Source organism: Macaca thibetana, chromosome 3 (genome assembly GCF_024542745.1).
Source record: "Macaca thibetana thibetana isolate TM-01 chromosome 3, ASM2454274v1, whole genome shotgun sequence".
Classification (NCBI taxonomy): domain Eukaryota; kingdom Metazoa; phylum Chordata; class Mammalia; order Primates; family Cercopithecidae; genus Macaca; species Macaca thibetana.
In genome coordinates this window covers 137778147-137804741 of record NC_065580.1, presented here as the reverse complement: position 1 = coordinate 137804741, position 26595 = coordinate 137778147, and the positions used below count along the sequence as shown (strand labels likewise).

The following is a 26595-nucleotide window of genomic DNA, read 5'->3' as shown; positions in this document are numbered from 1 at the left end:
AGGCCAAGGCAGTAGGATTGCTTGAAGCCTGGAGTTTGAGACCAGCCTGGGCAACATAGCAAGACCCTGTTTCTACCAAAAAATTAAAAATTAGCCAGGCATGATGGTGCATCCCTGTAGTTCTAGCTACTTGGGAGGCTGAAGCAGAAGATCACTTGAGCCCAGGAATTCGAGGCTGCAGTGAGCTATGATTGCACCACTGCACTCTAGCCTGGGTGACAGAGCGAGACCCTGTCTCTACAAAAAGAGAGAGAGGGAAAAAAAAAAAAAAAAACAATGTTGGTTTCTTCATGCGTATATCCACCCAAGATTAGGACATAGTACCAAACGATTGTAATTCTCCAAGTATTCATTGAACAGTTCCCCTGTCCCTGGCACTATGGGAAACAGCCCAGCAGAGCTCAGTCCCCACTTCCCAGGAACTTAAATAGTCCTAATTGTGAAGAGAACGAATAGTCCAAAAACAAAGATAAGTAATGAAAGAAGAGAGCTACCTTTGTAATTAAATTCCCTTCCCTTTTCCTATGGTTAGTTGGCTTATCCTCAGAGAAAGTCCGTTTCTTTTCATGTTACTCTAAACCAAACATTTCTCGGAAGTTAAGTCTGCAAGATAACAACATATATTCTACAGCAATGAAGAAATTAGCTTTTGGATTGTCTACTCTTCCAAAGGATGTGTAGCATGAATTACTCTTTCCTCACTACCAGGTCACTGAGGACCAGCTTTAAATAATCCTCCTCTGTAGCATCATAATTGAGTCCCAGCGCCATGGAGTTTATCTCCTTGACAGCCTGTGCCTTGGGGCTGGGGAGGGGGCAGGAAGGCCAGGTGGCTGCTCTGTCCCCTACATGGGGCTGATGAAGACCCCCAGCACCCCTCAGGTCCTTCTCCACCCCTAGGTTGAAAGAGCTGTTCTACCGCTCCAGCAACCTGCAGTACTTCAAGCGGCTCATTCAGATCCCCCAGCTGCCTGAGGTAAGCGTGCCTGACCGCACACCGTCGGCACTGCAGAAGCCCCAAGTACCCTCTTAGAGGCCGGCGGGGCCTGGCAAGCGAGCACTGTTTGAGGATGTGTCTCCGTCTTCAGAACCCACCCAACTTCCTGCGAGCCTCAGCCCTGTCAGAACACATCAGCCCCGTGGTGGTGATCCCTGCAGAGACCTCATCCCCCGACAGTGAGCCAGTCCTAGAGAAGGATGACCTCATGGACATGGATGCCTCTCAACAGGTGAGGACCACTTGGGAGAGAAACATGGCCTTTCCTCTTGCCTGCAAGTACGGGGAGAGGCCAGGGGAGACCCTGGCCAAAGCCCATTGACTCTAGCTAGGTTCAGCCTTCTCTTCACCTAGCACCAACCTAGGCTGAGCATCCTGCTCTGTGACAACCAGAAGGATCATAAATGGGTCTGGCTGGGTGCAGTGGCTCACAGCTGTAATCCTAACACTTTGCAAGGCTAAGGTGGGAAGATTGCTTGAAGCCGGTTCAAGACCAGCCTGGGCAACATAGTAAGACCCCATCTTTACAAAATTAGCCAGACGTGGTGGCACACATGGCTGAGATGGGAGGATCGCTTGAGCCTAGGAGGCTAAGGCTGCGGTGGGCTGTTATCATGCCACTGCACTCCAGCCTAGGCAAGAGAACAAGAACCAGGTCCTAAAAAAATAAATAAATAAAACAAAAATTAAAAAATTATCCAGGCATGGTGGTACACACCTATACTTCTGGCTACTCAGGAGGCTGAACCAGGAGGATCACTTGAGCCAGGAGTTGGAGGCTGCAGTGAGCTATAATTGCACCACTGTACTCTAGCCTGGGCAGTAGAGTGAGAACCTGTCTCAAAAAAAAATTTTTTTTAATTAAATTGTCTGAACCAAATTGAAAAAGGGGGCATTCTCCCATGTCACCAAACTGACCCACACACAGAATTCTCTGGCGCTCTGACTTATTCTCACTCCTTTTTGGTCAACCACAGAGTTTATTTGACAACAAGTTTGATGACATCTTTGGCAGTTCATTCAGCAGTGATCCCTTCAATTTCAACAGTCAAAACGGCGTGAACAAGGATGAGAAGTGAGTCCAACCTGGGTTTAGGCAGATGGTGCAGGAGCTAAGTTAAGCCATGGTCTGCCTCGAAACACTAACCAAAGAGGAATTCTTAATGATACCAGGGCTTCTTAGATAAAGAACATCTCGAAGGGCCGGGTGCAGTGGCTCATGCCTATAATCCCAACGTTTTGGGCGGATGAGGCAGGAGGATTGCTTAAGGCTAGGACTTCAAGACCAGCCTGGGCAGCATAGCAAGACCTCATCTCTATTAAATAAAAGTAAAAAAATTAGCTGGGCAGGTTGTACACACCTGTAGTCCCGGTTACTCAGGAGGTTGAAGTGGAAAGATCACTTGAGCCTGGGATATCAAGCCTTCGGTGAGCTGTGATCATGCCACTACACTTCAGCCTGGGCAACAAAGCCAGACTGTCTCTAAAACAAAACCAAAAACACACACAAAAAGAATGTCTTGATCCTCAAATATTGGCCCCTTTAATCTCAGAAGAAAATCAATAACCATGGACTTATGAGTATTAGATTAGTATCTTTTAACATTTAGAGTATAATTCATGGCATTTCAAAGAATTGTCCCCAAATTAATACCAGCTTTTGATTTCCTACCCTGAGCTCACAATTAAAAAGAGAGGGGTAGAAGCACTATGGAAGCAAACTCATTCCCCTTCTCTTCCCAGGGACCACTTAATTGAGCGACTATACAGAGAGATAAGTGGACTGAAGGCACAGCTAGAAAACATGAAGACGGAGGTATGCCTTGGATCTGCTCTGCCTTTGCGATTCACCAAAACACGGTAGATTTGAATGTTAAATTTGCATCACACTGGCCAGGCACGGTGGCTCACACCTGTAATCCCAGCACTTTGGGAGGCCAAGGCAGGAGGATTACCTGAGGTCGAGAGTTTCACCCTGGGAAACCCCGTCTACAATAAAAATACAGTAATTAGCCGGTGTGTTGGCAGGCACCTGTAATCCCAGCTACTTGGGAAGCTGAGGCATGAGAATTGCTTGAACTTGGGAGGCAGAGGTTGCAGTGAACTGAGATCACGCCACTGCACTTCAGCCTGGGCGACAGAGCAAGACTCTGTCTCAAAAAAAAAAAAAAAATTGCATCACATAGACACTTTTTGGACTTCATCCTTAGGGTAGGTTAATTAGTAGAAACAAGCCAGGCGCGGTGGTGCACGCCTGTGATCCCAGCTACTGAGAAGGCTGAGATGGGAGGATCACTCAAGCCCAGGAGTTCTGAATCCAGCAACATAGGGAGACCCCCGTCTCTAAAACCAAATAAAAGCTGGTAGAAATGCTAAATCCAAAATGTGTTCTCTGTCATAATGCATTTCCATTTGACATGCCATGAGGACAGCATTTAGGCCAGGCGCAGTATCCATGTGATTGATGCCTAGAGATGACCTTGGTCCCCACGAGGCTGAGAAGCTCTGGGGAACAAGACCAGACCTTCTCACGTGGCGATAAAGAGAGATTGGTTTGCTGGGCACAGTGGCTCCCGCCTGTAACCCCAGCACTTTGGGAGGTTCAGGCAGGAGGATCACTTGAGCCCAGCAGTTCAAGACTAGCTCGGGCAACATAGTAAGTCCCCATCTCTGCAAAAAACTTTTTAAAAATTAGCTGGGCACGGTGGTGCATAACTGTAATGCCAGCTACTCGGAAGGCTGAAGCTAGAGGATCTCTTGAGCCCGGAGGTTGAGGCTGCAGTGAGCCACTACCATCTCACTGCGCTCCAGTCTGGGTGATAGTGGTACCCTGTCCCACGCCCCCCGCCAAAAAAAAAAGAAGAGATGATGTCAGCAGTGTTGGTGCCATATTAACAACCGCCCCTCACAGTGGCTGCTCAGGTGACTTTACCCACAGGGACAGCCACTGCTACCCCCAGTCACTCTAAAGAGGACCACAATTCCCCTGTCATCATCCCCTGTTATGGCTGTTGATTGAGGAGCTCCTAATGACCAGATGGTCCAGCCCTCCTGGGCCGTGGGGAGTTGACTTCGGGGAACCGGGTATTTACTTGGAAGCACGGTAGGACCCGCTTCTCCAGCCCATGCCCGTGACCCGTGGCAGTGGGCAGCTGGCCTCATGACCCGAGTCCCCCACAGAGCCAGCGGGTTGTGCTGCAGCTGAAGGGCCGCGTCAGCGAGCTGGAAGCAGAGCTGGCTGAGCAGCAGCACCTGCGGCAGCAGGCGGCCGACGACTGTGAGTTCCTGCGGGCAGAACTGGACGAGCTCAGGAGGCAGCGGGAAGACACCGAGAAGGCTCAACGGAGCCTGTCTGAGATAGAAAGTGAGCGGTGGGTGGGGGCAGGGGCGGGCCCGGGGGGCAGGCGCGGGCAGCAGAGCCCAGCTGGACTCAGGATGCGGCACAGAGGCTGGGCGGGGGAGCCCCAGAGTGTCTTTCTAGAAATAGTCAGGAATGCCAGCTCTTAGCCTCAGTCCAGAGGGTGGGTTTGAGTCCTGCAGGCACAAAGCCCTGTGTGAGGCACTGCTGAGCACAGAGATGGGAAATACAGAAGATGGCCCTGAAGTGCTTGCCCTGGGCAGTGGATACTAACGGAGAAGGAGAGAGGACTGAGGTCCTAACAAAGAAATTGACATACAAGCTGAGAGCACAGTGGCTTATGCTTGTAATCCTAGCACTCTGGGAGGCCAAGATGGAAGGATTGCTTCAGGCCAGGAGTTCAAGACCAACCTGGGCAACATAGCAAGACCCCATCTCTAGAAAAAATAAAAAAGATTAGCCAGGCATGGTGGCACATGCCTGTAGCCCCAGCTACGCTTGAGGCTGAGACAGGATCACTTGAGCCCAGGAATTCAAGGCTGCAGTGAGCTGATTGTACCACCGCACTCCAGCCTCGGTAACAGAGAGCCTTGTCTCTAAAAAAACTCAATTAAATGTTTTAAAAATCTGAAAGCGCCCATAAAATAAATGCCATGTATGTAAGTGCTGAAGAGGCATGAATCTCTGGCTTGATTTTTTTGTTGTTGTTTTCTTTTCTTTTCTTTTTCTGAGACAGAGTCTCCCTCTGTAGCCCAGGGTGGAGTGCAGTGATGTGATCTGGGCTCACTGCAACCTCCGCCTCCCAGGTTCAAGCGATTGTCCTGCCTCAGCCTCCTGAGTCGCTGGGATTACAGGAGCACACCACCATGCCCGACTGATTTTTGTATTTTTAGTAGAGATGGGGTTTCACCATGTTGGCCAGGCTGGTCTCAAACTCCTGACCTCAGGTGATCTACCCACCTCAGCCTCCCAAAGTGCTGGGATTACAGGCGTGAGCCACCTCACTTGGCCCCTGGCTTGATTTTTAACCAGTTGAAATCTTTTTAAAGATGACTTCCCAAAGAAGTTTCTGTAAGTAGGATTTTCAAGGGAGAAAAATATATATGCATTCCTGAAATCAAAGGAGGATCTTTGGCTGGGCACAGTGGCTCACGCCTGTAATCCCAGAGGTGGGAGGATTGCCTGAGCCCAGGAGTTTAAGACCAGCCTGGCTGACATAGTGAGACCCTGTCTCTACAAAAATCAGTCGGGTGTGGTGGCATATGCCCATGAGCCCAGCTACTCAGGAGACTGTGGGGGAGGATGGCTTGAGCCCAAGGAAGTCGAGGCTGCAGTGAGCAGTGATTGTGCCACTGTAACCCAGCCTGGGTGACAGAGAAAAATTGTCTCAAAACAAAACAAAACAAAACAAAACAAGAAGCATCTTCAGGCCAGGTGTGGTGGCTCACGCCTGTAATCCCAGGACTATGGGAGGCGGAGACGGGCGGATCACAAGGTCAGGAGATCGAGACCATCCTGGCTAACACGGTGAAACCCCATCTCTACTAAAAATACAAAAAAAATTAGCCAGGCGTGGTGGCGGGCACCTGTAGTCCCAGCTACTCCAGAGGCTGAAGCAGGAGAATGGCGTGAACCTGGGAGGCGGAGCTTGCAGTGAGCCGAGATCATGCCACCGCACTCCAGCCTGGGTGACTGAGCAAGACTGTCTCAAAAAAAAAAAAAAAAAAAAAGAAGGATCTTCTAGGGACCCTGGCTCATTGCAAGGAAGGCAAGGGTCCATCCTAGGGTAGACTCCTCACTTTGGTCCTTGACAATACAGGGAAAGCCCAAGCCAATGAACAGCGATATAGCAAGCTGAAGGAGAAGTACAGCGAGCTGGTTCAGAACCACGCTGACCTGCTACGGAAGGTAGGACCCTCAGCCCCTATCACCATCCTGCAGGCCCTGCACCTCGGGGGAGAGAGTGGCTCAGGCCTGTGGCTTCCCCGGGGTCAGCAACCCCTACATTGATCTCTAAGGCATTGCCACCATCTCGGGAATCACACCTTTTCAGTCTTCCTTGCCTCTGTGTCTTGCGCTCTGTCCTGGGTGCCAGCCCCATGTAGGTCACCCACCTTCTTTATTATTCTGTACATACTTGAGCGTCAAGCAGCTGAAGGTGATAGCTCTGTTCCGGCTTCCCTCTGGGTAGGAAAGTGATTCCTGTGGCTGACTCTAGGGTGCGCACAGCCTGAGTGTGATTGTCCTAGAAGGAGGATGTCCTCTAAGCCTGGGATCTCCTGGTTCAAGACACTGTTCTTCTTTTGCAGAATGCAGAGGTGACCAAACAGGTGTCCGTGGCCAGACAAGCCCAGGTAGATTTGGAACGAGAGAAAAAACAGCTGGAGGATTCATTGGAGCGCATCAGTGACCAGGGCCAGCGGAAGGTGAGTGGGAGGAGGAGCACTCGGGAAATGAGGGAGGGGGCTGCTGAGTTGGTGACAGGGGCTTTGTGGCCTTCTGCTCCATGGGCAGTTCTGTGGGTCGGTTGGCATCACACAGCAGGCAGCACACCATGGCGGCCACACAGAACAGCAAGACACCGTCACCAGTACATACACGAAGTAATGGAAGGACCCAAGTTGCATGGGTCTAATCAGCAAAGGCTTTCCAAGGATGAGGCTGGAGGAGAGTTTGAGGAAAGGAAAACACATGGGTAGCAGAGACAGAGGGATGAGCTTTTTTTTTTTTTGAAATGGAGTCTCGCTCTGTTGCCCAGGCTGGAGTGCAATGGCACGATCTCGGCTCACTGCAACCTCCACCTCTCGGGTTCAAGCGATTCTCCTGCCTCAGCCTCCCGAGTATCTGGGACTACAGGCGCCCACCACCACGCCTGGCTAATTTTTGTATTTTTAGTAGAGAGGGGGTTTCACCATATTGGCCAGGCTGGTCTCGAACTCCTGACTTTGTGATCCACCCGCCTCGGCCTCCCAAAGTGCTGGGATTATAGGTGTGAGCCACCACGCCCGGCAGGATGAGCATTATTTACAAAAACTTGAGAACAGGCTGGGCACAGTGGTTCCCACCTGGAATCCCAGCTTGCGGGAGGATGATTTGAGGCCAGGAGTTCCAGGTTAGTCTGGGCAACAAAGTGAGACATTGTGTCTACAAAAAATTAAGACATTGGCCGGGCGCAGTGGCTCATGCCTGTAATCCTAGCACTTTGGGAGGCCGAGGCGGGTGGATCATGAGGTCAAGAGATCGAGACTCTCCTGGCCAACATGGTGAAACCCCGTCTCTACTAAAAATACACAAAAGTAGCTGGGCATGGTAGCGGGCGCCTGTAGTCTCAGCTACTTGGGAGGCTGAGGCAGGAGAATCACTTGAACCCAGGCGGCAGAGGTTGCAGTGAGCAGAGATCATGCCACTGCACTCCAGCCTGGTGACAGTAAGACTCCATCTTAAAAAAAAAAAAAAAAAATTAAGAAATTAGCTGGGCATGGTAATGCATGCCTGTAGTTCCAACTACTTGGGATGCCAATGCAGGAGGATTGCTTGAGCCCAGGAGTTTGACACTGTAGTGAGCTGTGATCGTGCCACTGCACTTCAGCCTGGGCAACAGAGCAAGACAAAAAAAAAAAAAAGTAAAAATTAGCCAGGTGTAGTAGCATCTATGCCTGCAATCCTAGCTACTTGGGAAGCTGAGGTGGGAAAATTGCTTGAGCCCAGTTTGAGATTGAGGCTTCAGTGAGCTATGATTGCCCCTCTGCACCCCAGCCTGGACGATAGAGTGAGACCTGTCTCTATTAGAAAAAAAAAAAAAAAAAGAGGCAGGCACAATGGTTCACACCTGTAATCCCAGCACTTTGGGAGGCTGAGGCGGGCAGATCACCTCAGGTCGGGAGTTCAAGACCAGCCTGACCAACATGGTGAAACCCCATCTCTACTAAAAATACAAGAAAATCAGCCGGGCATGGTGGCTCATGGCTGTAGTCCAGCTACTTGAGAGTCTGAGGCAGGAGAATTGCTTGAACCCAGGATGCGGAGGTTGCATGAGCTGAGATCATGTCACTGTGCTCCAGCCTGGACAACAGAGTGGGACTCCATCTCAAAAAAAAACAGAGAACACCACTGTGTTGGGGCAGGACCGACAGGCAGATTGGAGGCTTAGAGGTGGAGTTAGAGATATGGGACAGATCAAACCAAATGTCCTAGATTTAGAGGAGTGACTTTCACACTTTTCTGTGACCCCACATAAAAAACTACATCTATCTCATGGAAATACAAGTAAGTTTCACCAAGCAATACTTATCCTTACTACGTGAATTCATTTGGCTATTTTCTGTTCTATTTAATCCATTTTTTTAAATGTTAGCTGTGAATTCTTACTAAGGAGTCACAACCCACTCTTTGACAAACACCATCAAGAAATCAAAGAAAGAGAGTCATCTGGGAATGGCGAGGTGCTGTAGTTCAGCCATATACCAGCTGTTGGGATGCCTGAATTTAAGACCCAGTTTGCCTTTAGTATTATGGACTTAAGCATGACATTTGGGAAATGTTTCTAAAATTCCTTCCTGGAGGCCAGGCACAGTGGCTCACACTTGTAATCCAAGCACCTTGGGAAGCCAAGGCTGGAGGATCGCCTGAGGTCAGGGGTTCGAGACCAGCCTAGCCAACATGGTGAAACCCCGTCTCTACCAAAAATATAAAGATTAGCCAGGCAGGGTGGCGGGCGCCTGTAGTCCCAGCTACTCGGGAGTGTGAGGCATGGGAATTGCTTGAACCTGGGAGGTAAACGTTGCAGTGAGCCGAGATTGCACCACTGTACTCCAGCCTGGGCGACAAGAGTGAGACTCTGTCTCAAAAATAAATAAATAAATAAATAAATAAATAAATAATAAAAATTCCTTCCTTGACATTCCACATTTTCAGTACACTCTGGGGTCTCGCCTCCTCCTCCCACACCCTGCACTTTTTTGGGTGGTGTAACTTACATACAGTAGAGTTTACAGATCTCTTATTGATCGCTTGGGACATGTTTACGTTTTTATATTCTTTGTCACTACCACCCAGATCAGAGTCCCTCTGTTTTTCTTCTCTTTCAGACTCAAGAACAGCTGGAAGTTCTAGAGAGCTTGAAGCAAGAACTCGCCACAAGCCAACGGGAGCTTCAGGTTCTCCAAGGCAGCCTGGAAACTTCTGCCCAGGTAAATACCGCCTTTCTCTTTTTTATTGAGATGGGGTCTTCTTCTGTCACCCAGGCTGGAATGCAGTAGTGTGATCTCAGCTCGCTGCAGCCTCCACCTCCCTGGGCTCAGGTGATTCTCCCCACTTAGCTCCCCCGAAGTAACTGAGACTACAGGCACAAGCCACTACGCCCAGATAATTTTTGTATTTTCTTTGGTAAAAACAAGGTTTCACTGTGTTGCCCAGGCTGGTCTCAAACTCCAGGGCTCAAGTGATCCTCTCACCTCGGCCTCCTAAAGTGCTGGGACTACAGGCATGAGCCTCCACACCCGGCCTCCTTTCTTGCCCCACCCCTGGCTTTGGCATTGCTGTCATCCACCATCCTTAACCTGCCAAGTCAGCCCCAGCTATAATCAGTGCGAGAGGGAATCAGAGTGGCAGATTAAAGAGCTATCACTTTCCCAGTCCTTGTAGCCAGGTGATGGGTTGGACCTCTGAGAAATAGGGACTGTTTAACTCAACCAGTGTCTCCCTCTTTCCTTGTGGTCACCTTTGCAGTCAGAAGCAAACTGGGCAGCCCAGATCGCCGAGCTAGAGAAGGAGCGGGACAGCCTGGTGAGCGGCGCAGCTCATAGAGACGAGGAATTATCCGCTCTTCGGAGAGAACTGCAGGACACTCAGCTCAAACTGGCCAGCACAGAGGCAAGTCACAGACACAGACACAAGCAAGCGCCTGTGAACTCCCACTGAGGGCCTCTGCGCATGCACGGAGGCCAGGAGGACCCCAGGGCTGCTGAGAAGGAGTTTGGGGCCTTGGCCCAATTGTGCAGACATTCTGTAGGTGTGATGCCAGCAGGCCCTGCACTGCCTGCAGAGCGCATGAGGGAAAGCAGAGTGCTGTCTTTTTTGTATCAGAAGGGAAGTTTGGCATTCCCTCCCAGCCATGAGAACGGGGTGCAGTGATCCCTCCGCACAGCCTCCGTAGGCGGCCACACACCCCGTGCACACAGCTAAAGCGCCTTTCTCTGTCTCAGGCTTACTGGCTTGGACCTCATTGGCCATGACTTGAGCTAAGATGCTAGGAGCCCCAGCCAGGTCATGCTGCTCAGGTTCATGATGGAGTCTAGGGCAGACTCTCACCTCCCCGGACCGTTTTTAGGAATCTATGTGCCAGCTTGCCAAAGACCAACGAAAAATGCTTCTGGTGGGGTCCAGGAAGGCTGCGGAGCAGGTGATACAAGACGCCCTGAACCAGCTTGAAGAACCTCCTCTCATCAGCTGCGCTGGGTCTGCAGGTACACTTGCAACTGCCCGGCTGGCAGGGGCCAGGTGCTTACAGCCTGACCCTCTATTGATGGTGAATCTCATGTGAGACTTAGCTCAGGGGCTCTCAGCCCCACAGCATGTCAGCATTAGCTTACGGGTGCTCAGGCCCCATCCTAGATCAGTTACATTTGGAAACTCTGTGCATTAGAACCTGTACACTAGTATTTTCTTTTTTTTTTTTTTTTTCTTTTTGAGATAGGGTCTTACCCTGTTGCCCAGGCTGGAGTGCAGTGCGGTGGGTCACTGCAACCTCCACTTCCTGGGCTCACACAATCCTCCCCACTCAGTCTCCCAAGTAGCTGGGACTATAGGCACGCAACACCACGCCCAGCTAGTTTTTGGTTGGGGTTTGTTGCTCAGACTGGTCTTGAAGACCTGGGCTCAGGCTATCCATCCACCTTGGCCTCCCAAAGTGCTGGGATTACAGGTGTGAGCCACCGCACCAGGCCCAGCAGTAGTATTTTCTAAAGCCCCCAGGTGTGATAGCCACTGCTTTTTTTTTTTTTTTTTTTTCTTTGAGACAGAGCCATGCACTGTTGCCCAGGCTGGAGTGCAGTGACGCGATCTTGGCTCACTGCAAGCTCTGCCTCCTGGGTTCACGCCATTCTCCTGCCTCAGCCTCCCAAGTAGCTGGGACTACAGGCACGAGCCATCACGCCTGGCTAATTTTTTGTACTTTTTTTTTTTTTTTTTTTTAAGACGGAGTCTTGCTCTGTCGCCCAGGCTGGAGTGCAGTGGCCAGATCTCAGCTCACTGCAAGCTCCGCCTCCCGGGTTCACGCCATTCTCCTGCCTCAGCCTCCCGAGTAGCTGGGACTACAGGCGTCCGCCACATCGCCCGGCTAGTTTTTTGTTATTTTTTAGTAGAGACGGGGTTTCACCATGTTAGCCAGGATGGTCTCGATCTCCTGACCTCGTGATCCACCCGTCTCGGCCTCCCAAAGTGCTGGGATTACAGGCTTGAGCCACCGCGCCCGGCCAATTTTTTGTACTTTTAGTAGAGATGGGGTTTCACCGTGTTAGCCAGGATGGTCTCGATCTCCTGACCTTGTGATCTGCCCGCCTCGGCCTCCCGAAGTGCTGGGATTACAGGCATGAGCCACCGCGCCTGGCCGATAGCCACTGCTTTAGACAGTGGGTCACACTGATAAAACATCCACCAGGAGCAGACAATTCTGTGTTTCTCTAAGGAAAAAACTATGGTCTGAGTCAAGAGGTGATTACTCATGAACTTCACGTCTAGGCAGGAAGCTTACCCACTAGGTAAGCTCCTCTATTCAGTGCTTAATTAACGAGGATGAAGCCAGCTATGAGAACTTGCTGTGACCTTACCCTGTGTTCCCTCTCACAGATCACCTCCTCTCCACAGTCACGTCCATTTCCAGCTGCATTGAACAACTGGAGAAAAGCTGGAGCCAGTATCTGGCCTGCCCGGAAGGTAAGAATGGCCAAGGATAGTCTCTGTCATTAGTGACAGCTGGACAGGGTTGAGAAGCATCTGAATGCAGAAATGGTGACAGGTTCCTCTGCATCAAGAAAGGCGTGTAGACAACTCATAAAATAGGGGAGGAAAGGGTATGAAAGTGACACCATCAACCAGACCTGAGAAACTTCCTTTCCAATCCTGGCAGACATCAGTGGACTTCTCCATTCCATAACCCTGCTGGCCCACTTGACCAGCGACGCCATTTCTCATGGTGCCAGCACCAGCCTCAGAGCCCCACCTGAGCCTGCCGACTGTGAGTACCAGGGCATAAGGGGCTGTTCATGGACCAGGGGAGCTGGGGGCCTTTAAAAGTCTCTGTTGGGCCGGGTGCAGTGGCTCATGCTTGTAACCCCAGCACTTTGGGAGGCTGAGGCAGGCGGATCACTTGAGGTCGGGAGTTCAAGAACAGCCTGGCCAACATGACGAAACCCTGTCTCTACTAAAAATACAAAAATGACTGGCCGGGTGCAATGGTTCACGCCTGTAATCACTGTAATACTTTAGGAGGACGAGGCAGGCAGATCACCTGAGGTCAGGAGTTCGAGACCAGCCTGGCCAACATGGCAAAACCCCGTCTCTACTAAAAATACAAAAATTAGCCGGGCACAGTGGTGCACCTGTAATCCCAGCTACTCGGGAGGCTGAGGCAGGAGAATCGCTTGAACTCAGGAGGCGGAGTTTGCCATGAGCCGAGATTGCACCAGCGCACTCCAGCCTGAGCAACAAGAGCGATACTCTGTCTCAAAAGAAAAAAAAAAAAGGTGTCTATTGCCTTGTATCTCCAGCACTGACCGAGGCCTGTAAGCAGTACGGCAGGGAAACCCTCGCCTACCTGGCCGCCCTGGAGGAAGAGGGAACCCTTGAGAATGCTGACAGCACAGCCATGAGGAACTGCCTGAGCAAGATCAAGGCCATCGGCGAGGTACTTGCAGTAGTATCACTGAGGAGCGTTGTTATTCTGGGTGTGCATGCTGGTGAATGGCCAGGGAATCAGTGATGTTCTGAGCTAGTTCTTTCTGCACTTACAACTTGATTCTAGAAAGAGATTGTTAAAATTGGAAAATCCAGGCCGGGCACGGTGGCTCAAGCCTGTAATCCCAGTAATTTGGGAGGCCGAGACGGGTGGATCACGAGGTCAGGAGATTGAGACCATCCTGGCTAACACGGTGAAACCCCGTCTCTACTAAAAAATACACACAAAAAAAAACTAGCCAGGCGAGGTGGCGGGCGCCTGTAGTCCCAGCTACTCGGGAGGCTGAGGCAGGAGAATGACGTGAACCTGGGAGGCGGAGCTTGCAGTGAGCTGAGATCCAGTCACCGCACTCCAGCCTGGGCGACAGAGAGAGACTCCGTCTCAAAAAAATAAATAAATAAAAATAAAATTGGAAAATCTGGCCAGGTGCAGTGACTTATGCCTGTAATCCCAGCACTTTGGGAGGCTGAGGCAGGCAGATCACTTGAGATCAGGAGTTGGAGACGAGCCTGGCCAACAGGGTAAAACCCTGTGTCTTCTAAAAATACAAAGATTAGCCCAGTGTGGTGGCGCATGTCTGTAATCCCAGGTACTTGGGAGGCCAAGGCAGGAGAATTGCTTGAACCGGGGAGGTGGAGGTTGCAGTGAGCCGAGATCACGCCATTGCACTCCAGCCTGGGCATAAGAGCGAGATCCATCTCAAAAAAAAAAAAAAAAATAGGGTCACTTGAGCCCAGAAGTTTGAGACAGGCCTGGGCAACAAAATGAGACCCTGTCTGTTTCAAAATAAAAAATAAAAAATAATTTAAAAAGAGAAAACCTCCTGAAGGACTTTCCAGCTATATTTAATTCACTGGCTGTTAGCTGAGAATCTGCTGTGTTCTCATCATTACACTAGGCAATATCGAAGAAGTATAGGCAGCTCCCCTGTCTCTGAGGATTTTTATCTAGATGGCCAGGTAATACCCAAAATGGACATAACACTGTATTTATTCATTTACTAAAGATGTAGTGGCCGAGCACGGTGGCTCACACCTGTAATCCCTGCACTTTGGGAGGCCGAGGCAGGAGGATCACTTGAGGCCAGGAGTTCAAGATCAGCCTAGGCAACATAGTGAGACCCTATCTCTACAAAATAAAATTTTTTAAAAAATTAGACAGGCGTGATGTCACGCACCTGTAGTCCCAGCTACTCGGGAGGCTGAGGCAGGAGGATCGCTTGAGCCCAGGAGTTGGAGGCCACACTGAGCTATGATTGTGCCACTGCACTCCAGCCTGGGCAACAGAGCAAGACCCTGCCTCTGCTATAAATAAGTAGTCAATATGTCCTGTATACCAGAAATTGGGTTAAATGTATATAGGGACAGAAAAGACATGGACTCTATGGGAAAGAAAAATAAGAAAACCGTTTCTATGCAGTACCATTTTTTTCCATTTTTTCCCCCAATGTTATGAATTGGAGTATATCGGTTAAGATACGAGGATAGGGCCAGGCACGGTGCCTCACACCTGTAATCCCAGCATTTTGGGAGGCCGAGACAGGTGGATCAGCTGAGTTCGAGAGCAGCCTGGCCAACATGGCAAAACCCCATCTCTACTAAAAATACAAAACATTAGCCAGGCGTGATGGTGGGCACCTGTAATCCTAGCTACTTAGGAGGCTGAGGCAGGAGAATCACTTGAACCCGGGAGGCGGAGGTTGCAGTGAGCTGAGATCGTGCTTTTGCACTCCAGCCTGGGCAACAAGAGCGAAACTCTACTCAAAAAATAAATAAATAAAAAATAAAAGTCATGAGGATAGAATGTCTAATTGGAGTTCCAGAAGAAGATAATAAAAAGACCACGTCCAGCCAGGAGCAATTGAGGCCAAGAATTTGAGACCAACTTGGGCAACTTAGTGGGGCCCTGTCTCTACAACAAATTTAAAAATTGGCCAGGTGTGATGGTGAGCACTTGTGGTCCCAGCTACTCAGGAGGCTGAGGCAGGAGGATCACCTAAGCCTAGGAGCTCAAGACTGCAGTGAACCATGTACTCATGTACTGGAACCATGTACTGGAGCCATGTACCAGAACCATGTACCAGACATGTACCAAACATGTACCAGAACCATGTACCAGACATGTACCAAACATGTACCAGAACCATGTACCAGAACCATGTACCAGACATGTACCAAACATGTACCAGAACCATGTACCAGACATGTACCAAACATGTACCAGAACCATGTACCAGAACCATGTACCAGAACCATGTACCAAACATGTACCAGAACCATGTACCAGAACCATGTACTGGAGCACCACTGTACTCCAGCCTGGGTGACAGAGTAAGACCCTGTCTCTAAAAAGAAAAAATAAAAATGAAAAGATCAGGGCCAGTCATGGTGGCTCACACCTGTAATCCCAGCACTTTGGGAGGCTGAGGTGGACGGATCACTTGAGGCCAGGAGTTCGAGACCAGCCTGACTGACATAGTGAAACCCGATCTCTACTAAAAATACAAAATTAGCCAGGTGTGGTGGCTCATTTTGTAATCCCAGCACACACCTGTAATCCCAGCTACTTGAGAGGCTGAGGCAGGGTAATCCCTTGAGCCCAGGAGGCGGAGGCTGCAGTGAGCCGAGATTGCACCACTGTACTCCAGCCTGAGCAACAGAGTGAGACTCTGTCTCAAAAAAAAAAAAAAAGAAAGAAAAATGATTGTCTTCATCTTTGCCTCCCTAAATAATGAATTAGTTTCACATGTTATAGACTACAGGTAAATGGAATCCTACTGTATATATTCTTCTACAACTTGCTTTTTCACTCCACATTCTGTGAGATTAATCCAAGAAGATACATTCATTTTCACTGCTGTCTCATATCTATTGCGTGAATATCGCTTAATTCATCTGTCTGTTCTCTTGGTGATAGACATTTGGGTTATTTCCAGTTTGGGTTGTTATTAATTTGCCCCTATGATCATACATGCACACATGTCAGTTGCTCTAAAGTATATATGTAGAATCAGAACTACTAGGTTATAGGATGAATCTCACACATAGAATGCTGAGTGAAAAATCAAGTCATGGAAAAATATATACAGTATGATTCCTTTTATATAAAGACTCAAACATTCAAACTTAACAATATATTGTTTAGGGATGCAGCTATATGGCATTAAAAAATAATAATAATAAGACAGGCCAGGCATAGTGGCACGTGTCTGAAAGTCCCAGCACTTTGGGAGGCCGGAGTGGGAGGATCACTTGAGGCCAGGAGTTTGATACAGACTGGGTTACAAAGTAAGACTCTGATTCTACAAAAAAGTTTAAGTTAGCAGAGCCTAGTGATGTGTGCCTGTTGTCCCAGCTACTCAGGAGGCTGAGACAGGAGGATCACTTGAGCCCAGGAGTGGGAGGCTGCAGTGAGCTATGATCACACCACTGCACTCTAGCCTGGGCAACAGGCTATATTTAAAAAAATAAAAATAAAATAATACATGACAACCACTCTCTTGAATTCTGTATCTCTTGGGGTAGAAGGCAGGGAGGAAGGGAGATAGAATCAGGGCGCATACAAGTACAAATAAGATTCCAAAGGTATTGATGTTTCTTATAGCATTCCTTAAGTTTTAAGTTGGGTGGTGGATAACATGCGTCTTTATTCTTATCCTTTGAACCATTCATATATATTTTATACCTTAGTATGTATAACACAACATGTTTTAAAAATCGTGGGCGTTGCTATTAGTTAGACCTTAGTTCAAATCCCTGCCCTGCCATTTGCTAGCATAACTGTGGTCAAGACATTCTACCTCTGATCCCTGGCTTCCTATCTACACAGTAGGAATAATACCTGCCTCATATGGTCGCTGTGGAAGCAAAGTTAAGTCAGGGTCAAAGTGGGAGATATCATCTGTATTTGAAAAAGTTGTAGGCCAGGTGCAGTAACTCAATCCCAGCACACTGGGAAGCCAAGACGGGAGGATCACTTGAGCCCAAGAATTCGAGACCAGCCTGGACAACATAGTAAGACCCCATCTCTGTTAAAAAAAAAAAAATTAGCTTGGCTTGGTGGTGCACCCCTGTACTCCCAGCTACTGTGGTGGTAGAGGTGGGAGGATTGCTTGAGCATGGGAGGTGGAGGCTGCAGTGAGCTATGATCAAGCCACTGCACTCCATCTCTGGTGACAGAGCAAGACTTTGTCTCAAAAAAATAAAAAATTAGGGCCAGGCGTGATGGCTCACACCTGTAATACCAGCAGTTTGGGAGGCCGAGGCAGGAGGATTACCTGAGGTTGGAAGTTCAAGACCAGCCTGGGCAAAATAGTGAAACCCGTCTCTACTAAAAATATAAAAATTAGCCGAGCGTGGTGGTGCAAACCTGCAATCCCAGCTACTTGGGAGGCTGAGGCAGGAGAATTGCTTGAACCCGAGAGGCGGAGATTGCATTGTGCCGAAATTGCGCCACTGTACTCCAGCCTGGGCAACAGAGGGAGATCTCTGTCTCAAAAAGAAAAAGCAAAAGAACGAATTGTAAAAACACCTCCTGTGTAGCTAGTACAATTGACACTGCACAACTAAGGGGCTGGGGTCTTAGTGGTGGCGGAATGACCTTGCAGGGGGAGGCAGCGATGGCATTCTGGAAAGAGGTGGATCCTGAGTGAGGAGGAGCATGAGGTTCCAGAGTTCGTGTCACAGAGAGAACCAGATGGGGTCTGCGAAAGACCCCCCAACAACCCCCGTGGCTTGCAGAAGGTGTTGGCTGGGTGGCCTCCTCCCTCTGCCATCTTGTAAGGGTTACAGATGGCAGAGGAGAAGAGGGAGGAGGCCCCAGGGTCAGTTCAGCTTTTGTGATGTGTTCACAGGAGCTCCTGCCCAGGGGCCTGGACATCAAGCAGGAAGAGCTGGGGGACCTGGTGGACAAGGAGATGGCGGCCACTTCAGCTGCTATTGAAACCGCCACGGCCAGAATAGAGGTAGGAGGTTCCTGCAGGATCTCCTGAAACGATGCCTTTGCAGCTGCCCTTCTGCAACACTGCTCATTAGACATGTCATAGTCGTTCATTAAGGCCATGGCGACCCCCTAAGACAGAAACCAGAATTTGCCAGGCACAGTGGCTCATGCCTGTAATCCTAGCACCTTGGGAGGATCACTTGAGTCCAGGAGTTTGAGACCAGCCTGTGCATCATGGCAAGACCCCATGTCTACAAAAAGTAAAATAATTAGCTGGACGTGGTGGTGCATGCTTGTAGTCCTTGCTACTCCAGAGGCTGTAGGAGGATCACATGAGCCCAGGAATTGGAGGCTACAGTGAGCCATGATTGCACCACTGCACTCTAGCCTGGGTGAGAGAGTGAGACCCTGTCTCTAAAAATGTTTTTAAATTGTTAAGAAAAAAAAGAGAGAGAGAGAGAGAGACCAAAATCTGAACTCACTAGTTTTTCTGAGTGATAGAAAATGAGAAAGTCCTCATGAGAGAAGGTGATTGGTTTCCTCAAGAGTCAGATACTTTGGTTTCAGAACATCCTGGGTTCTGGCCAGGCACGGTGGCTCACACCTGTATTCCCAGCACTTTGGGAGGCCGAGGCGGGCAGATCATGAGGTCAGGAGTTTGAGACAAGCCTGGACAACGTGGTGAAACCCGGTCTCTACTAAAAATACAAAAATTTGCTGGGCATGGTGGCGGGTGCCTATAATCCCAGGTACTTGGGAAGATGAGGCAGGAGAATCACTTAAACCCAGGAGGCAGAGGTTGCGGTGAGCTGAGATCACGCCGCTGCACTCCAGCCTGGGTGACAAAGTGAGACTCCGTCTCAAAAAAAAAAAAGACACAGATCATAGAGCCAGCCCGCTACAGCTGCACTCCCCCTGAATAGATTAGAGTCTGGATTCTTTTTCTGACTCTCCCAAGGATGTGGGCAGGGACTTAGGGACCTCCAGATTCAGGTTTCTCAGCTACCACACGATATTGGACTGAAAGTATAGTAGGACATTAGTGGGTCCTTAATATTCAAGGCACGTTTAGAAACTATGCTTCTTTTTAACAGGAGATGCTCAGCAAATCCCGAGCAGGAGATACAGGAGTCAAACTGGAGGTGAATGAAAGGTTGGTCTGAGCGGCACGGTGGGACCTAGGGGAGCAGGATCCATCTTCCTGGCATCGGGCAATACTTTGTGTACTTATTATGGAATTAGAGGAGAGCAGTAGCAGCCACGGGGAAGGGCTGAGTTGATGTAATCATCAGTGACAGTATTAACGATGACAGCAATATTGCTGTTTCACTATAGAAGAAAAGAAACCCCGGGCCGGTGTGGTGGCTCACACCTGCAATCCCAGCACTTTGGGAGGCTGAGGAGGGAGGATCACCTGAGGTTGGAAGTTCGAGAACAGCCTGCCCAATGTGGTGAAAATTCATCTTTACTAAAAATACAAAAATTAGCCAGGCGTGGTGGTGCATGCCTGTAATGCCAGCTACTTGGGAGGCTGAGGCAGGAGAATCACTTGAACCTAGGAGGCGGAGGTTGCAGTGAGCCAAGATCATGCCTCTGCACTCTAGCCTGGGTGACAGAGCGAGACTCTGTCTCAAAAAAGAAGAAAAGAAGCCCTAGGAATCACAACTTCACTATTCCTTACGATGGAGACCCACAATCGATCTGTCACTCCCCAGCCTCTCCTTTGGGTCCTCCCTGCAGAATGTTCCAGTAATCTCAGCACCTTTCTTACCTCCCTTTCCCATTCCAAGCTTGCCTTTGGCTAGGAGTGGAAAGGAGAACAGTCGTGTTCATTGATCTTGGATCTTGATCTCAGTGTATCCCCGACTTTTTGTTTGTTTGTTTGTTTGTTTGGCAGGATCCTTGGTTGCTGTACCAGCCTCATGCAAGCTATTCAGGTGCTGATTGTAGCCTCTAAGGACCTCCAGAGAGAGATTGTGGAGAGCGGCAGGGTGAGTGTGGATGTGGGCCCTGGGCAGGAAGAGCAGGCATTGGTGACAGATTCCCGCTCCACCAGACTCTGTGATGCTGCCATCTTGTTCTGTGTGTCCACCTGAGCACAGAGGTGCCACTCCTGTAGACATCAGCAGAGGCCCTGGGGAGAAGTCAGAGCTCCAGGACCTTCCTAGAGGGTGGCCAGGCATGGGTCCCAACTCCAGCTCCCTTCGCACAGGCAGACATTGTTGGAACTTGCTGTGGGAGCCCTGCTTACATTGCACACCTGGGTACTCTGAGGGAGACATGAGGACTTTTGCAAACGAAGCAGATCCTGAAAGCCAGCTTGAGACTTTTCACAGGGAGCTCTGCCTTGTCTGTTTCCACCAGCAGAGTCAACTCACCCTTACAAATAGACTCTGCTGTCAGCCTGTTATCAATGCATCACTTCATGGTCTCATGCCTTTGCTGGGATTATCATCATCTTCTTTTTCTTATTTCCCCATATGCCACTGCAGCTTGGGAGGCGCAAGTCCAGAGAGGGGTTAATGAGCCTGAGAACAGTGCCATAAAGCAAGCAGCCAGGCCTGGTTTGCTGGTGCCTTTTATCTTCCTGCGAGGCGATGTTTTCTGTTTCTAAAATAGAAAGATGGACTGGACAAGGATTATCTGCAGATCCTCAGACTATCAGACACTTCCAAAGCATAAAAACATTTTTCAAATCCAAGTAGAAATATATATTTTTAATATATTCACTGTGTAGTCTCCTTTTTTATTGGCAAATCGCAGAGAGTGGCTAGACTCTTTTCAGATCATAACTTATTCATATGAGAATATTTATTCTTACATATACAATACAGAAATGTCATCGTATGGTAGAAATGCTGCAGGCTTTGGAGTCAGAAAAGCCCAAGATTTGCTTCCATTTATTTCCTGACCTTGGGAAAAGCCTTTTTGTTTGTTTGTTGTTTTGTTGTTTGGGGTTTTTGTTTTTGGTTTTTCATTGTTGTTGTTGTTTTTTGTTTTGAGACTGAGTCTCACTCCGTCACCAGGCTAGAATACAGTGCTGCAATCTCGGCTCACTGCAACCTCTGCCTCCTGAGTTCAAGCAATTCTCCTGCCTCAGTCTCCCGAGTAGCTGGGACAACAGGCGCACATCACCACACCCAGCTAATTTTTGTATTTTTAGTAGAGATGGGGTTTTACCATATTAGACAGGATGGTCTCAATCTCTTGACCTCATGATCCACCCGCCTCGGCGTTGCAAAGTGCTGGGATTACAGGCATGAGCCACCACGCCCAGCCAGGGTTTTGTTTTGAGACAGAGTCTTGCTCTGTTGCCCAGGCTAGAGTGCAGTGACGCGATCTCGGCTCACTGCAACCTCCGCCTCCTAGGTTGAAGTGATTGTCTTGCCTCAGCCTCCTGAATAGCTGGGATCGCAGGCACCCACCACCATACCCAGCTAATTTTTGTATTTTTAATAGAGACAGGGTTTCACCATGTTGTCCAGGCTGGTCTTGAACTCCTGACCTCAAGTGATCCACCTGCCTCAGCCTCCCAAAGTGCTGGGATTACAGGCGAGCACCACTGCACCCAGCCAGAAAAGCCATTTTTGTCTCTGAATCTTCTTTTTTGTGAAATGGGAATACTAATGCTTATGTCTCAGAGTTACTATGAGGATGATTTGGGATAATATATATATAAAAGCACCTGCCATATAGTACATGCTCAATAAAAGGTGGCTACGACTATTTTTTTCTTCCCTAGGGTACAGCATCCCCTAAAGAGTTTTATGCCAAGAACTCTCGATGGACAGAAGGACTCATCTCAGCCTCCAAGGCTGTGGGCTGGGGAGCCACTGTCATGGTGTAAGTATCCATTGGTACCAAGGCTCCTCCCCTGACCCCTCTTCCATTGATCCACTCCAAACAATAGCTAAGGAAGGGAAAAGAATCTCTCCCTGATCAATAAACTATTGATCAGGAAGTCAATAGGACCAAGTTTACAAGGGAGCCTGGCTCTCCCAGGGGACACAGGGTGATGCTGGGGGTCTGGAGGTGGGATTGTGGAGGAGTTGCGGCTCATCTGCCCAAAACCTAGTCCCTCTTGTCGTTTTCCATCAGGGATGCAGCTGATCTGGTGGTACAAGGCAGAGGGAAATTTGAGGAGCTAATGGTGTGTTCACATGAAATTGCTGCTAGCACAGCCCAGCTTGTGGCTGCATCCAAGGTAGGACCTGTGCTGGACCTCCTAGGACCCTGGAAGGCCTGGTTAGAGAGTACTAGGCTAGGTTAAAGAGTACTTGGCTGCATTAGGCAGTACTTGGCTGAGTTAGAGAGTACTTGGCTAGGTTAGATGGCACTTGGCTAGGTTAGATGGTACTTAGCTAGGTTAGAGAGTACTAAGGGGTTAGAGAGTACTTGGCTAGGTTAGATGGCACTTGGCTAGGTTAGATGGTACTTAGCTAGGTTAGAGAGTACTAAGGGGTTAGAGAGTACTTGGCTAGGTTAGATGGAACTTGGCTAGGTTAGAGAGTACTAAGGGATATACTTGACTATGTTAGACAGCACTTGGCTAGGTTAGAGAGTACTTGGCTAGGTTAGATGGTACTTGGTTAGGTTAGATGGTACTTGGTTCAGTTAGAGAGTACTTAGGAGTTAGAGAGTACTTGGCTAGGTTAGACAGTACTTGGATGGTGGGATGGAACTGGACCTGACAACAGATGATTTATCCAGGGCTCAGGTGGATTCGATTCCAAATACAAATTCAGCCTCTTAAGGGTCCCATACCATCCTCTTACAGCAGCTTTTTTTTTTTTTTTTTTTTTTTTTTGAGACAGTCTTGCTCTGTTGTCCAGGCTGCAGTGCAGTGGCGCAAACTCGGCTCACTGCAAAACTCCACCTCCCGAGTTCAAGTGATTCTCCTGGTTCAGCCTCCCCAGTAGCTGGGACTACAGGCACCCGCCACCACACCCAGCTAATTTTTTGTATTTTTGGTAGAGACAGGGTTTCACCATGTTAGCCAGGATGGCCTCGATCTCCTGACCTCGTGATCCACCCACCTCAACCTTCCAAAGTGCTAGAATTACAAGCGTGAGCCACCACACCCAGCCTTAGAGTCCTTTCATGTGACAGCAAGGAACGTCTGTACCCAGTGCACCACACATGTCCCTCGTGACTTTCCTCACATCCGTTACAAGTGGCCTTAGAGAGTCCCAGCAATGCCAACTTCCTATTAGCAGTCCTGGCATTCAAGAAACACTCAAATAAGGAATAGGTTGGCATCATAAACAGGTTACCTGACTTATCTCTGAGATTCCACAACTCCTCCTTATTAGTCTTCAAATTTGAATCAGGCCGGGCACGGTGGCTCACTCCTGTAATCCCAGCACTTTGGGAGGCCAAGGTGTGTGGATCACCTGAGGTCGGGAGATCAAGACCAGCCTGGCCAACATCTTGAAACCCCGTCTCTACTAAAAATACAAAAAATTAGCCGGGTGTGGTGGTGGACACTTGTAATCCCAGTTACTTGGGAGGCTGAGGCAGGAGAATCACTTGAACCAGGGAGGCGGAGGTTGCAGTGAGCTGAGATCACGTAGCCTGGGCAACAAGAGCGAAACTCTATCTCAAAAAACAAAAAAAAATTTTTTGACTCAATACTATCGATGCCCCCAACTAATTCTCATGTAAACCGGGTGCTCAAAATCCTTTGAAGAGTTTCACAGTATCTCAGTGTTCTTTATTTGCCCTTATTTCTTGTCATCCCAGATTGATTTCTACAACTGGGTACACTGTCCAAATAAGTGATAATGCTTAGAGTTTGGGAGCCACCAAGCAAAGAAGCCAGGAATAATTTTTCAGATGATAGATAATGTCAGGAGCTGACTGTAGGCAGCAGGTTTTGAGAAGCTGATTGGTGATTGCCGTTTGGCCCACATATGTTTGCTAAGAACCATCAGAGCAATTATTTGATTCAGTCCTTCTTGCTCTAGGTGTTGTGTGAACCTAAATCCGCTTTGTCCTGGTAGGTGAAAGCTGATAAGGACAGCCCCAACCTAGCCCAGCTGCAGCAGGCCTCTCGGGGAGTGAACCAGGCCACTGCCGGCGTCGTGGCCTCAACCATTTCCGGCAAATCACAGATTGAAGAGACAGGTAGCCTTTCCAAAGGGACCCTTTTCTTATCTTGCATCCTTGAGCTCTTCTCTGCATCGTTCCCTGTGATCCCAACCAAATCCCACAGGACTGTGTCTAAATTCTTTCATATTTTTCATCTTTTTATTTTATTTTTTCTTTATTTCTGTTTTTGAGACAGGGTCTCACTCTGTCACCCAGACTGGAGTGCAGTGGTACGATCTCTGCTCACTGCAACCTCCACCTCCCTGGTTCACACGATTCTCCTGCCTCAGCCTCCCGAGTAGCTGGGATTACAGGCACCGCCACTGCGCCCGCTAATTTTTGTATTTTTAGTAGAGACGGGGCTTCACCATGTTGGCCAAGGCTGGTCTCGAACTCCTCGCCTCAGGTGATCTGCCCCACCTTGGCCTCCCAAAGTTTGCCGGAATTATAGGTGTGAGCCACTGTGCCACTGTTCCCTGCCTTTTTTTTTTTTTTTTTTTTTTTGAGACGGAATCTTGCTCTTGTCGCCCAGGCTGGAGTGCAATGGTGCAATCTTGGCTCACTGTAACCTCCGCTCCCAGATTCAAGTGATTCTCCTGCCTCAGCCTCCCAAATAGCTGGGATTACAGGCACCCACCACTGCACCTGGCTAATTTTTGTATTTTTAGTAAAGACAGGGTTTCACTATGTTGACCAGGCTGGTCTTGAACTCCTGACCTCGTGATCCACCCACCTCAGCCTCCCAAAGAGCTAGGATTACAGGAGTGAGCCACCATGTCCAGCCCCCTCAGTTACTTTCATGCAGTGTTGACAAATGGCAAACCAGGTGTTTCCACAGAGCGTTGGCATTGTCCACCTCTCAGGTGCCAGTCAGGCAGGGTAAAATTTGATAAGATCTTCTTGTTTCCATCCTTGCAGACAACATGGACTTCTCAAGCATGACGCTGACACAGATCAAACGCCAAGAGATGGATTCCCAGGTGAGAGCTCCATCGCTAAGTCTAGATAGCCTCTATTGCCTAGACATGGACTCTAAATATTGTTCCCGTGGAGAAAAGGCAGAGGGAGAGAGACCTGAGTGGAAATGAACACAGGTGTACCTACTAACCCAAGACTGAATGTAAATCATGCCGGAAGAAACAGTGGAGGTGGAGGTTATTAGTGAAGATCAGAATCCTTGTTTTTTTGTTCTTTTGTTATTTTGTTTTTTTTGAGACGGAGTCGTCTCATGTCACCCAGGCTGGAATGCAATGGCATGATCTCGGCTCACCTCACTCCCCACCTCCCAGGTTCAAGCGATTCTTCTACCTCAGCCTCCCAAGTAGCTGGGATTATAGACATGTGTCATCATGCCCAGCTAATTTTTTATTTTTAATAGAGATAGGCTTTCACCATGCTGGCCAGGCTGATCTTGAACTCCTGACCTTGTGATCTGCCCACCTGGGCCTTCCAAAGTGCTGGGATTACAGGTGTGAGCCACCGGCCATTTTCTTTTTTCCTTAAATAAAGTAAAGACAGGGTCTCACTATGTTGCCTAGGCTGGTCTCAACTCCTGGCCTCACACAATCCTCCTGCCTCAGCCTCCCAAAGTGTTGGGATTACAGGCGTGAGCCACCACACCCAGCCAAGATCAGACTCTTAACTCTTGCCCACTAGTCTTGGACTAACATTCCTCTAAATGTTATCCAGGATCTCTTAGTATCCACAAACTTAATAGTCTTACTATAAACATTGTTTTAGACTTCTGGTATGAATTATTTGCGTATGACCTTTAGTTTTAAAAGAGAAAATCCTTTTAACTCATCAAAGGCAATGCCATTATTTCTCTCTGTTGTTCTATAAAGTCATACGATGCAAAATAGGTATCAGCAAGATCCTTTAAAAAAATTGATATCATTTTTCTAGAATTATTGGTCATCAGTCTTGGGGTGAATTTCAAACTGGAATTGTTAAAGTACTCCAAGATGTGTCACTCAGCAATTTTTTTTCTTTTTTTGAGTCAGGGCCTTACTCTCTTCCTCAGGCTGGAGTGCAGTGGTGCCATCACATCTCACTGCAGACTTGAATTCCTGGGCTCAGGCAGATCCTCCCAACTCAGCCTCCTGAGTAGCTGGGACTACAGTTGCACACCACCATGCCCAGCTAATTTTTCTTTCTTTCTTTCTTTCTTTTTTTTTGAGACTGAGTCTTGCTCTGTCGCCCAGACTGGAGTGAGTACAGTGGCATGATCTTGGCTCACTGCGACCTCCGCCTTCC

At 48.8% G+C, this 26595-nt stretch overlaps 1 protein-coding gene across 4 annotated transcripts in view; it reads left to right on the top strand.

Annotated features, from left to right (window-relative positions):
- The window catches only part of HIP1 (huntingtin interacting protein 1), a 204382-nt gene that overhangs the window by 172906 nt on the left and 4881 nt on the right, over positions 1–26595 (top strand). For all 4 annotated transcript variants that reach the window (XM_050783625.1, XM_050783624.1, XM_050783627.1 and 1 more), the window contains 20 exons: positions 901–976; positions 1089–1229; positions 1975–2072; positions 2741–2813; positions 4178–4361; positions 6175–6263; positions 6665–6781; positions 9443–9544; positions 10083–10226; positions 10684–10819; positions 12201–12287; positions 12481–12588; positions 13121–13257; positions 18161–18271; positions 19344–19402; positions 20147–20240; positions 21992–22092; positions 22348–22453; positions 24252–24375; positions 25258–25319. In XM_050783625.1, the coding sequence (XP_050639582.1) occupies positions 901–976; positions 1089–1229; positions 1975–2072; positions 2741–2813; positions 4178–4361; positions 6175–6263; positions 6665–6781; positions 9443–9544; positions 10083–10226; positions 10684–10819; positions 12201–12287; positions 12481–12588; positions 13121–13257; positions 18161–18271; positions 19344–19402; positions 20147–20240; positions 21992–22092; positions 22348–22453; positions 24252–24375; positions 25258–25319 (2149 nt within the window). The remainder of the gene's footprint in view (positions 1–900; positions 977–1088; positions 1230–1974; positions 2073–2740; positions 2814–4177; positions 4362–6174; positions 6264–6664; positions 6782–9442; positions 9545–10082; positions 10227–10683; positions 10820–12200; positions 12288–12480; positions 12589–13120; positions 13258–18160; positions 18272–19343; positions 19403–20146; positions 20241–21991; positions 22093–22347; positions 22454–24251; positions 24376–25257; positions 25320–26595) is intronic.